Source organism: Sinocyclocheilus rhinocerous, unplaced genomic scaffold (genome assembly GCF_001515625.1).
Source record: "Sinocyclocheilus rhinocerous isolate Xijiao unplaced genomic scaffold, SAMN03320098_v1.1 scaffold869, whole genome shotgun sequence".
Classification (NCBI taxonomy): Eukaryota; Metazoa; Chordata; class Actinopteri; order Cypriniformes; family Cyprinidae; genus Sinocyclocheilus; species Sinocyclocheilus rhinocerous.
The window spans coordinates 2,133,007-2,145,852 of NW_015653483.1; the positions used below are offsets into that span (position 1 = coordinate 2,133,007).

The 12,846-nt window shown below is 39.6% G+C and overlaps 1 protein-coding gene across 1 annotated transcript in view; it reads left to right on the forward strand.

Moving 5' to 3' along the window:
- LOC107716285 (testican-2-like) overlaps window positions 1-12,846 on the forward strand; it is a 46,714-nt gene that overhangs the window by 30,190 nt on the left and 3,678 nt on the right. The window contains exons 7-10 of the mRNA XM_016522658.1: window positions 2,041-2,155; window positions 3,648-3,767; window positions 4,468-4,686; window positions 12,611-12,673. Of these exons, the coding sequence (XP_016378144.1) occupies window positions 2,041-2,155; window positions 3,648-3,767; window positions 4,468-4,686; window positions 12,611-12,673 (517 nt within the window). The remainder of the gene's footprint in view (window positions 1-2,040; window positions 2,156-3,647; window positions 3,768-4,467; window positions 4,687-12,610; window positions 12,674-12,846) is intronic.

The following is a 12,846-nucleotide window of genomic DNA, read 5'->3' on the forward strand; positions in this document are numbered from 1 at the left end:
GTGTGTGTAGTAACGTTATGATGACTGATTGGATGCAGTATACATACTTGGGCTTGTTTTATTCATCAATTAGCCTATGCAATTTATATGTTTGAAAACCGCCAAACTGACCCCAAACCAGCCCAAATTTTGTCCACCCGCCCAAGCCAATTTTTACCCGCACAATCAAATTCAAAACTGCCCAATCTGGCAACACTGCTCTCACTACGAGTTGCTAAATGAACAGGCTGCTGCACGCAGTTTTTTTGTTTCAACGGAGAATCAGTTGCCTTATTGGTTAAAATCCCCAAACTGTTTAGTTTACTTAAATATTAAATTAAGTTCAACGTTTTCATCAGCACCAGCGCCTCTGCAGCGTGTGTGTAGTAACGTTATGATGACTGATTGGATGCAGTATACATACTTGGGCTTGTTTTATTAATCAATTAGCCTATGCAATTTATATGTTTGAAAACCGCCAAACTGACCCCAAACCAGCCCAAATTTTGTCCACCCGCCCAAGCCAATTTTTACCCGCACAATCAAATTCAAAACTGCCCAATCTGGCAACACTGCTCTCACTACGAGTTGCTAAATGAACAGGCTGCTGCACGCAGTTTTTTTGTTTCAAGCGAGAATCAGTTGCCTTATTGGTTAAAATCTCCAAACTGTTTACTTAAATAAGAAATTAAGAAATGACATTAAAATTCAAAGTAATTTGGACGGGAGTGCCCCTAGAACAGGCCTCCAGGCATGCTGTGGTTTACACTGATGCCTCCACCACCGGCTGGAGGGCGAGTCCCGAGGTGGGCGTGGCAGCGCAGCACTCACCGGGTCAAAGTTACACTGGCCTGTCGCCGACTGTCTGCTGAGCCCTCGTGATAAGTGCGGCTTTCAACGTTTTCATCAGCACCAGCGCCTCTGCAGCGTGTGTGTAGTAACGTTATGATGACTGATTGGATGCAGTATACATACTTGGGCTTGTTTTATTCATCAATTAGCCTATGCAATTTATATGTTTGAAAACCGCCAAACTGACCCCAAACCAGCCCAAATTTTGTCCACCCGCCCAAGCCAATTTTTACCCGCACAATCAAATTCAAAACTGCCCAATCTGGCAACACTGCTCTCACTACGAGTTGCTAAATGAACAGGCTGCTGCACGCAGTTTTTTTGTTTCAACGGAGAATCAGTTGCCTTATTGGTTAAAATCCCCAAACTGTTTAGTTTACTTAAATATTAAATTAAGAAATTACATTAAAATTCAAAGTAATCAATTTGGTAATCTAAAATACTTTTCTGATGTAACTGTAATTTGATTACCCCTTATTTAAAATGTAATTATAACGAAATACAGTTACTCATATTTTGTATTTTAAATACGTAACGCCGTTACATGTATTTCGTTACTCCCCAGCCCTGATTATAATGCCGCGTTTCATCCAGTGTGCGAAGTTCAGCAAAAAACCACCCCCGGGCCCCCCCTTCTTTTGGTACGTTCCACGATCCATGGTCCTGTCAACAAACCTGAAGAGAAAATCCATAATCCTTTCACTATCTTCTGCTTGCATGGTTTTGGACAATGAATGCATCATGACATTATTATTTCTATGTTTGTTATTCTGTGCCATTCAAAAAACATATTTTTCATATCTGTTATTTTCTGTGTGACTCGTGGGTCAATCTGCTTGCGCAGTATGTGTAATGGTCTCTAGTATACTTTGTAGTCTAGCCCTTGACGTCCTTAAAAGTCAAAGAAGAAATGTCTGAAGGGATTCTGAGTACTTGGGGATGAAAGAACCGTTCTGTTGAATTATGAATTATCTCTATTATATCTATTTCTGACCTTGTGAGGGAAGAAATGAAGGTTGACATCAGCTTCTTTTAATGGAGATGTCTTGTTTGAACCAGCGATTTTCACTCGTCTGTAGAAATAATTATGCTTTATCTGGGGTTACAATTCATGCCACTGAACTGAAGCATGTGACACTGGACAAGTGTTATGGTGGCGCTGCTTATTCTTCCTGTGTTGTGTTGTGTGTGTGTTGCACCTGAATTTAGTGCAAACTGGAGCAGCAGGCTTGTCTCACAGGAAAGGAGTTGAAAGTAAGATGTGCTGGTCTCTGCCCCTGTACTGCCACCGTGGCTCCTGCTACAGACGTGGACAGCAAACAAGGTATTTACCTGTCACACACTTCCAAAAACTGCAATTTGGTCTAGCAAAGCTTGTTAAAGGGATAGTTTCACCAAAAATAATTTACTCGACCTTGTGTCATTCCAGACCAGTATGACTTTTTTTGTGGAACACAACATAAGTTATTTTTAAAAAGTTCAGTTGCTTTGGACCCCATTAAAGGAATAGTTCACCCAAAAATGAAAATTTGCTATAAAATTAATCACCCTCAGGCCATCCAAAATCAGTCTTCATAACAGATTTGGAGAAATTTAGCATTACATCACTTGCTCACCAGTGGATCCTCTGCACTGAATGGGTGCTAAAACATGAAAACAGCTGATAAAAACATCACAATAATCCACAAAAGTAATCCACGCGTCTCCAATCCATCAGTTAATGTCTTGTGAAGTGAAAGCTGCGTGTTTGTTAGAAACATATCCATTATTAAGGCGTCCATAGTCCATAATAACACTTCCTTCAGTGAAAAAGTCCATCCCCTGTTGGCCTCTCACATCAAAATCTACCAACATATTTGTTTAGAGCTGTTTAGGTTGTTTTTGCTTGTAAATGGTGCTTGATCTGTGCATATTTCTCTCTTGATTTAGACAAGATGACTTTTTCAGTGGAGAAAGCAGTGTTATGGACAGAGAGCTCATATTTTATCTGGAAAAAATTATTTGAAGTTAAAAACGTCTTTATGATGAATTTGTTTCTTACAAACACGCAGATTTTCGGTTCACAAGGCAATAATTGATGGACTGGAGTCTTGTGGATTATTGCAATGTTTTTATCAGCAGTTTGAACTCTCATTCTGATGGCACTCATTCACTGCAGAGGATCATTTGGTGAGCATATATCTCCAAATCTGTTCCTGATGAAGAAACAAAGTCATCTATATTTTGGATGGCCTGAGGGTGAGTAAATTTGGGGTAAACTATTAACTTAGACAAAAACAAATTGAACAGTTGAAATATTCTTCAATATATAATTTGTGTTCCACAAAAGAAATTAAGCCATAAAGGTCTGAGGTCTGAGTGATGACAGAATGTTCATTTTTAGATGAACTCTCTCTTTAAGATACTCTTATAAAGAAGCACCGTCTGTATTGAATGAAGCACAATAGAAGGTCCTGCTTTTAAGTTTATAGGATCATATTTTGATGATAATAATGAATGGTCTTATTCTGAGATTGCTTCAGATGCCATTTGTCTCTTTCACATCCCTTGAGCAGTCTGCAGCTCTCGCTCTAACAAAGGCTTTATTGATTTATCAGCAGACTATGCAGCTCTTTTTCTTTCTCTGCTGCTTGCTTTGTGAATTTCTGCTGACTTAGATTATGTCTGATTTGTGTCTGCAGTCTCCGCAGGCTTTTCTTGTCAAATTCAGAAGGGCAAAAGCAGGACGATTGGTTCTTCACTCTTTAATACCAACATCTGCCAACACTCCCATATCTCCTTTCACTGTCTCTGTCTCTCTTCTTTTCTGTCCATAGAGAGTTGCACAGGGCAGGACCTGGCAGATCTGGGAGATCGCCTGCGGGACTGGTTCCAACTGCTCCAAGGCAACGGCAAGCAGAACAGCACGGGGAATCCTGTAGCCAGTTCTGCATCAAGTGAGGCTCTAACATCTATTTAGCTAGTGCTTTTATATTCAGAAATTACAGCAACTTACAATGACTCTAACCTCATTTATTTTGGTTGTATCATTTCAAGAAATGTCACAAATGCTGTTTTCTTTTTAGTATTTAAAAAATGGACCTATGGTAACTGGCACTAACAAAACTGCTGTGTAAAACTATTGATAAGGACCAGCAGATTCACAGCTATTATGTTTGAATTGTGTCCTATCCTGATGGCCAAAGAGCACCAGCAGCATTTTATCCACTCAAAAAGCAGTTTTGCTGAATTGTGAAATGCAACTGAATGCTTAAGCACTCCATTTACATCTACTTCAATATAAAATGTACATTTAATGGCATTTAATGCCTCGTCAGTTCTCTAACTAGCTATGCCTCTTTTGTTTGTTACATTTATATTGTTTGCTTCTAATATATATATATATATAAAAAAGGTCTAGAAAACAGCTTCTGTCCATCAGAGCAATTTACTGTCTTATCAGCAACATTTGAACAGCAATTTTGCTTTTAAAAGGACATTGATAAAATTTGTACAGCTAATATGATGCAATCAGTGGTTCTGGGAGAGATGGCTCTTAGAAACCAGTTTAAAAAGTTCAAAAATGCAGAAGTATTACAGTATATAAGCTAGCATTTCTCTTGTGTTAACATGTACCGTGTGATTGTTTGTGCACAGTTGTGGACCGAACTCTTGTTGCGACCTGTAAGGACTCTATTGGCTGGATGTTCTCTAAGCTGGACACGAACAGTGACCTGTATCTGGATCAAGCTGAGCTGTCTGCCATTAATCTGGACAAGTATGAAGTGTGCATACGGCCCTTCTTCAACTCCTGTGACTCCTACCACGATGGCAAAGTCTCCACAGCCGAGTGGTGCCTCTGCTTTTGGAGAGAAAGTGAGTTTTTAGTATCTCTACACAATTGAACCAGGCTTTTATGACTTCTTATAATAACATAAAGAAATATTCTATATACTACCAAATATTCAGCACTCAACCACTGAAATATTTAGGATTTGCAATATTTTTACATTTTTTAAAATAAGTCTCTTATGTAAAAATAAGAACAGTAATGTTGTGAAATATTATTAGAAGGTAAAATAACTGTTTTCTATTTGAATATATTTTCAAATTTATTTCTATGATGGCAAAGCTGAATTTTCAGCAGCCATTACTCCAGTCTTCAGTATCACATGATCCTTCAGAAATCATTCTAATATGATGATTTGGTGCTCAAGAAACATTTATTATTATTATTATCAATGTTGTGCTGACAAAAGAGCTGCATTTATTTGAAATATATTTGAATAGAGACAATAGATACATTATTTATGTTGCATTATCAGTACTCTACTGTGACTTTTGATAAATTTAATGTGTCCTTTGTGAATAAAATTACTTTCTTAAAAAAAAACATGTCCTTTTAAAAATTTGCATCATGATGATAATTAACCAATTTTAATTACAGGTTTTTTTTCAATTGCTAACAAGCATTTGCCAATACGTAAAGTACTTTTTCTAAACTCTTAACACAGCAACACACCTACATCACACAATTAGCCAAATAGTAAATTTTCTGGCCAAAACCGCATTTTGTTAAATAAATACAAACTCTACATTTCAAAATGCTGAATACATTTTTCTACATATACTAACTCTATCAAAACACAGCAAACCCGATTCAAAATCGAGTCATTCGGTCAAAACATTAGCACTAGTTTCTATCCAACAGAAACATATAGTCAATCATAGCACAGTGACTGTCAAAATACTAACAGTTGATGGCTTTACAAAAACTGCATTACTTGTTATGTGTCAGTTCTACCTGCATAAAATGACAATATAAAAATCCATAGTTTTTTTGTAATTTAGCCTTCAGTTTACCTTCAACTGAAACCCATTTTACATTTGTAAGTGTTGAATGTGTTCATTCTTGGCAAAATACTATCTAAAACTGAATGAGTCATTACTTTACAGAATGTACAATAGAAAAAAAATAGGGTCCCCTATGCAGAAATTCTATTGGAGCCTTGATTTAAATTGCTTTCCAGTGGGTGGGGGTTGGATGTGGATGGTGCCTCCATGGTAGCTGATGCCAGTGATCAACAAAAATTCCAGCATACATGGCCTTTGCTTACTATGCAAGCTTGTTTCCTTCACAGAATAAAAAAGTAAAAAAAGAAACTGTGACCTTATATCTCATAATTCGGACTTCTATTATTGGAATTGCAAGGTTACGTCTTGCAATTCAGAATTTATCAGAATTGTGAGATACTGTAAATTCACAATTGCAAGAAAAAAGTCAGAATTCTGAGATAAAGTCACAATTACCCTTACCATTTATATTCCATGGCAGAAATAAGCTTTCATAGGTTCCACATGTGGGAAAAAACAAACAAACAAAAAATGCACAGTCCAACACACATTCTCACTTCTCTCCCATACCTGTTCTCCCTTTTTTCTGATCCAACTACTTCTCTACCTCCTACAACTATTCCTTTCCCTCTCCCAGGCATTATTTGTTTCTCTCTCTGTAATTCTGTGTTTTTCTGCATCCACAAAACCAATTCAAAGAGGTCTTTTTTACTCTATGTTGTTGATGTAATGGAAAGAGCTTCAACACCAGACTATTCCTCCAGCTGAGCCTGGAATCAGCTATTTCTAAATATGTCAGTGATCTGTTACTTAAAAATGCTTATCAGTTGTTACAATATTTTATACAGAGAGATTTTTTCAATACCTTTGAGCTGCTGTTGTTGCAAAGGTAGAAGCTTTATACTATATTTAAGGTTCGGAACATTAGGTCTTCATTTCTGACAATCTGTGTTTAAGCATTTGTAAATAAGACTAAAAGCATCCATGATTTTGGTTTTGGGTAAGCTTGTATGAAAAGAAGATATAAGCATTTTAGAAACATGGTAATTGACTGCATATTGTGTGAAAACAACATGAATTGTGTTAATGGTATGGTCACAACAGATGGATGTTGTGCTAATTGTGTTTAGAGTTTTGAAAATGTGACTAGAGATTGGACAAAAGGATGTTAGCAATTGAAAAAAACGGTAAAACATACTGTTGATAAAAATATATGGGAAAAAAACAAAATATTATAAATGCAATACATACAGTATATTTACAGAAAATCTAGAAATATGTTAGTTTCAAATCCTAATCAATAGTGTCAACCCTGACTAAAATTAGATGACTAAATGTTGACTAAATTGACAGAATGTTGACTAAATTGACAGAATATTTTCATCCAAAGGTAAAAACTCAAAAATGTAACACTGGAAAGAAGCAAATATTTTGACATTGAAAACATTACACATTTCAGATTTAAAATCAGCTCTAACCGGGATCGTTGCCTCAGCATTGCACATTTGTGCCCTGCACCCTGCTGGTCAGTGCCACGATCCACAGTTTACTCTGCTTGGTTATATCAGAGTGACAGAAGGGAGACACATGGCCGAACATCAGTGCCAGCACTAGTCCTTGTTTGAGCGTGTTGAACAATGCTTCAGTGAGTTGGGGCTTTCAAATCTTAAATTATGTTTAAATTGGAGTTGAGGGGCATATTTGGTTTCCATTACAAAAGCCCAGAAGACGAAATTGCATGCAAAGACTCGACTGGTAGCAGAGCGCATTTATTTTACATCAGCACGCACTGGACGGGCGGTAAAGATAAAGAAAACACCAGTCGGTGGAGGCAGGGCTTTAAAAAAATCCATCTGTGTGCAGAGAGTTCTGCAGACTCATGTCACTAACTCATTCAGTTTGCACTTGATTAAGTTTAATTGGTTTTTTAAAATATAATCAAACATTAAATGGGGGAGGGGGGACCGTATGTTTGGATTATTGTAATCCAAATATTTCATTTCCTCTACAAACACCCCCTTTGGATGGAAAATGAGAGATGGGAGAGCTGGAGATTATGTAAATTGACCTTTAGCTGTTTGTGGCATGTGGTGAGAGTGATTTAGAGTATTCATTTTGATGAGATGCATAAGTCTGGAGGAATTGCTATTCATTGTGTGTTTTGCTAGGGTGACTGACAGTCTGTATGTGTGTGTGTGTGTGTGTGTGTGTCAGCGGGGGAGAGTGTAGGTCTGTTTGCATGTGCATGTGTTTATCGGCAACATGCTGTACATATTAATGAGACTCATAAGTGTGTTCTTTTGTTTGAGGAATTCCTTTGAGTGTGTGTGTGTGTGTGTTTACTTAAACAATTCTTTTGTTTGAGGAATTCCTTTGAGTGTGTGTGTGTGTGTGTGTGTGTTTACTTAAACAATGGAGCATGGCAAGTTTCTTGACTCAAACAGACATATGCTCCATTGTGCATTGCACTGGAGGGGCACAGAGCTGTATCTTAGCAGTATCTTAACACACACACATACACACACACTAGACCAGCCTGGTTCTTGTTTGATGTGATTCTGCTCACAATATGTAGCTGGGCACTCTCATCTCTCCTGGGTAGGGCACAGTTGCTTTTGGCCTGTCACACTTTGTCTTCCCCTTGTATTTCCCCTGGTGGATAGGAAATGGCCATTGCAGAGGGAAAAACAACATCAGTGTTGGTTGTTGACAGCATGCTCAGCCTCAAACTCTCTGGGACTAAAACCAGACGGGCAGTCAGACAGAAACCCGCTGCATTTTTTAGACTTGACCTGTCCGGCCCTCACATACAGCTGTGAAACATGATAGTGTTGAAGCATTGGCGAATATTCCAGTATGTGCACTGCACTGATTTATTTATTAAAGGAAACACTCTGTCATCATTTACTAACCTTCATGTCATTCCCAAACCTGTTTGACTTTCTTCCCTATGTGGAATACAAAAGAAGATGTTTAGGATAATGCCCAAGCTGCTCTTTTCCATACAATGGAAGCAAATGGGAACTAGAGATGTCAAGCTTCAAAAAGGACCATTAAAGTGGTCTGTATGATTTATGACTGTATGACTCCACTGTTTTGAGTGTGTTGAGCTCCAGGTTGTTATAACTGGACCAGGCAGCCAGCTCTTTAACCTCCTGTCTGTAAGCAGACTCGTCTCCGTCCTTGATGAGGCCGATGACCGTAGTGTCGTCCGCAAACTTTGAGCTTGACAGAGGGGTCTTTAGCGGTGCAGTCGTTAGTGTACAGGGAGAAGAGCAGTGGGGAGAGAACACAACCCTGGGGGGCACCAGTGCTGATAGTGAGGGACCTGGATGTGAGTTTGCCCAGCCTCACTAGCGGCTGCCTGTCTGTCAGGAAGCTGGTGATCCACTAACAGATTGGGGTGGGCACGGAGAGCTGGGACAGTTTGGCTGAGAGAAGGTCATGCATGATGGTATTGAAGGCTGAACCGAAGTCCACAAATAAGATCCTTGCATAATTCCCAGGTCTGTCGAGGTGTTGCAGGATGTAATGCAGTCCCATTTTGACTGCATCATCCACAGACCTGTTTGCTCTGTAGGCAAACTGAAGAGGATCCAGCAAGGGTCTAGTGATGTCCTTCAGGTAGGCCAGGACCAGTCTCTCAAATGACTTCATGACCACAGACGTGAGAGCGACAGGTCTATTATCATTAAGTTTTTTTGGGGACCAGGATGATGGTGGAGCATTTGAAGCAGCAGGGAACTTCACACAGCTCCAATGATCTGTTGAAGATCTGTGTAAAGATGGGGCCCAGTTGGTCAGCGCAGACCTTTAGACAGGCAGGTGAAACACCATCTGGGCCTGAAGCTTTCTTAGTCTTCGGCTTTCTGAAGACCCGGTTCACATCCTCTACACAGACATTAAGCGCAGGTTGAATGGTGGAAGAGGCAGAAAGGGGGGGTGGGTGAATGTGTGAAGTGCAGATCAGAGCGGGTGTGAGGTGGTAGACTGGGCTTTTCAAACTGGCAGTAGAACACATTCAGATCGTCAGCCAGTTGTTGATTCTCCACAGACTGTGGGGGTGTCTTGTACTTAGTGATGTTCCTCAGACCAGTCCATACTGACGCCGGGTCGTTGGCTGGAAATTGTTTTTTCAGCTTTTCAGAGTAGGTTTTGTTTGCCACTCTGATCTCTTTTGTCAGTCTGATTATTCAAGTGTAACCATAACAAAATACTGTTATTAAACCATTTCAATTATAAATTATGTGTTAACTAGTCTTGATTCATCATTAACTTTGAAGTGCTACCTATTGCAATCCAATATAGTCACTCAATAGCAACGCTCTCCCACATATTTAGCTATTCTAACTGTGCTTATTTCCGTTGTTGTTATAAGTGGCAGTGGGTGGTAATAGACAAGAAATGTACAGTTTCATACCATCGTGCTGATAACGTTTCTTTAGTCTTTCGGCAATCCTACAGCCTGAACCACTGTAGGGAAACCACCCTTACACACATATCCTCACAGAAACTGATATATGAAGTTACAGTCTCTGTGAGCTTGTCCAGATCGGTGGCTGCAGCTTCAAAAACACTCCAATCAGTGCAGTCGAAGCAGGCTATGTCCATCTCTTTACAGTCCTTTGTACAGGTTTAACTGATTTCAGCTTCTGCCTGTAGGTCGGTATAAGATGAACTAGGCAGTGATCCCAAAGCTGCCCGTGGGACAGAGTGATATGCATCCTTTATTGTGGTGTAACAGTAATCCAGTATATTACTGTCTCTGGTAGGACATGTAACATGCTGTCTGTATTTTGGCAGTTCACGGGATAGATTTGCTTTATTAAAATCTGCAAGAATGATTAAAAGAGAGTCCGGGTACTGTTGCTCCATTTCAGTTATTTGTTCAGCCAGCTGTTGCAGCGCTGCGCTCACACACGTGTCCGGAGGAGCGTACACATTCACGATAATGAATGAGGAAAACTCTTGCGGCGAGTAGAAAGGTTTACAGTTTATGAAGAGCGGCTCTAAGTTAGGAGAGCACATCTTCTTCATTGTTGTTACGTCTGAACACCAACCTTCATTTATGTAGAAACATAGTCCACTGCCTTTTGTTTTCCCCGTTAACTCCGTGATGCGATCCGCTCTGAACAGCTGGAAGCCCTGCAGATGAAGTGCGTTATCCGGAATGGCTTCACTCAGCCGGGTTTCAGTGAAGCACAATGCAGCAGAATTTGAAAGTCCTTGTTTGTGCGGGTGAGGAGAAGTAGTTCATACGTTTTGTTAGGAAGGGATCGGAGATTCGCTAGATGGATACTAGGAAGTGCTGTTCGGAAGCTGCGCTCGCGGAGCTTAACCAATGCGCCGGCTAGCTTCCCTCGTTTCCGTCTAAGCGTGCGTTTGAACAGGACCACTGCCCCTCCGACTAGGACATCCAACAAAGCTGGAAAAAACTGGAAAAATTTTGTCTGGTGTGTGTTGCCTTACGTCCAGTAGTTTGTCTCTGGTAAAACTGACAGTAAAGGAATGACTAAACACAGAACAAACAAACAAAAACAGCAAAAGAATGGGAGAGCTCCACACCGTGGCAGCCATGCGCGGCGCCATCTTGAAACAAAAAGACTATAGTGTAATAAGGTTAGAAAATATAGGTTAAAACGTTTTAATAAGATTACCAAAAAAACACCCTTATAAAGGTAAAAATGCCCCAGGAAATCAATTTAGGCAAATAGTGCCTCTTAAAGGAATTTCTGTCACTGTTGTGAACTACCGCACAGAATATCAGAGAAACAGAGTAGATATTAACAGCACAATAATCTACATTGATGAACATTCAACAATGCATTAACAATATTTTCATGCATGGTGAATAAAGAAAAATCAGTAGTTCTGTAGAGCAATCTGCTCTGAAAGAATCTCTGTCTAAAGAGGATACCTAAAAAAGAAATATTATTCTGAATTATTGGGCATATTGGTTCCTACTTGATAGCTGTGGTCACCATTTACTTTCATTAAATTAAGAGCAGCTTTGACATTATGCCAACTGCTTTTGTGTTCCTCAGAAGAAAGTCATTTTGGTTTTGTATAGCTTGAGGGTGAGTAAATGATGACGGAAATCAAGCGGAGCATTAATTCTGGCAGGTCAGGTTAGTCAAACTCGCATCAGCTGACTCTCAGCTGATCCCCATCTACCTATGGGAATACGACACCCATCTAAGCATTCATATATACGGTCCCTCAGTATTATCAGCAGTTTTCGCATTGCTCAATAGCTAATTACCCTTCTCCATCCCCAACTCCTCCTCTGTCAGTCAGGATTTAGCCTTCTGATTCTCCTTTGAATCAGACTAATTCTAAAATGTGTACATAAAATGATTGAACTTTAACAATATCTGCAATACATTTATGTTGGTTCTGTTCTGTTTACCCTGGGGGGTTATTGCTGCTCTCCCTGCTCTCATCCATGCTAGGCTGCATGGATGCGCAGGGAGTTCTTGCCCAGAACAGAACCATACCACCAATCCAAACTGTATGCTAATTGTCAATCATCTTTGACGATAGTGGTCCTGACAGAATTTTCATTTTTGTGAAAAACATTCCTCTAAATTATTGGAAGAATGTTGTACATTTCACCTCAGGGCATTAAAGAGAAAATTGCAATATATAAATATTCTATTAACAGGTGTTAATTTTGTTCAAAACATATTCAAAGCAAGTTCTATTACTCAAAATTTAATGATTATATTGCCATAAAACTAGAGATTAGTCTGTCTATTGTGCCACTTTTAAAATGCATGTGTATTTGGGTGTGATAGTATGATTTGATTGTGCAGCTGCATGGAGAGCAGCCCTGGTGTAATGCCGCTTCATCTGGGAGTTGGTGGGGGAGCTCGTGTGAAGCGTTTGTCTGGAGGAGATTAGCGCCGACTCTTCCCTAAAGGCACTGATTGTTTTTCTTCCACAGAGCCTCCCTGTCTGGCTGAGCTAGAGCGAATCCAAGTGCAAGAAGGAGCCAAGAAGAAATCAGGTAAGAATGAACGCTCCGCTTAGACTCACTGTACTATCTTGGGAAGAGCAAATTAAGGTCTGAAGGAGAAGAACAAAGGGAGAACCAGAGAAAGAGGTTATATAAAATGTATACAACTGGAAGAAAAGAGAATGGAAGAAAGAAGGTCAGTAAAAAGAAAAAGTGAGGCAGAA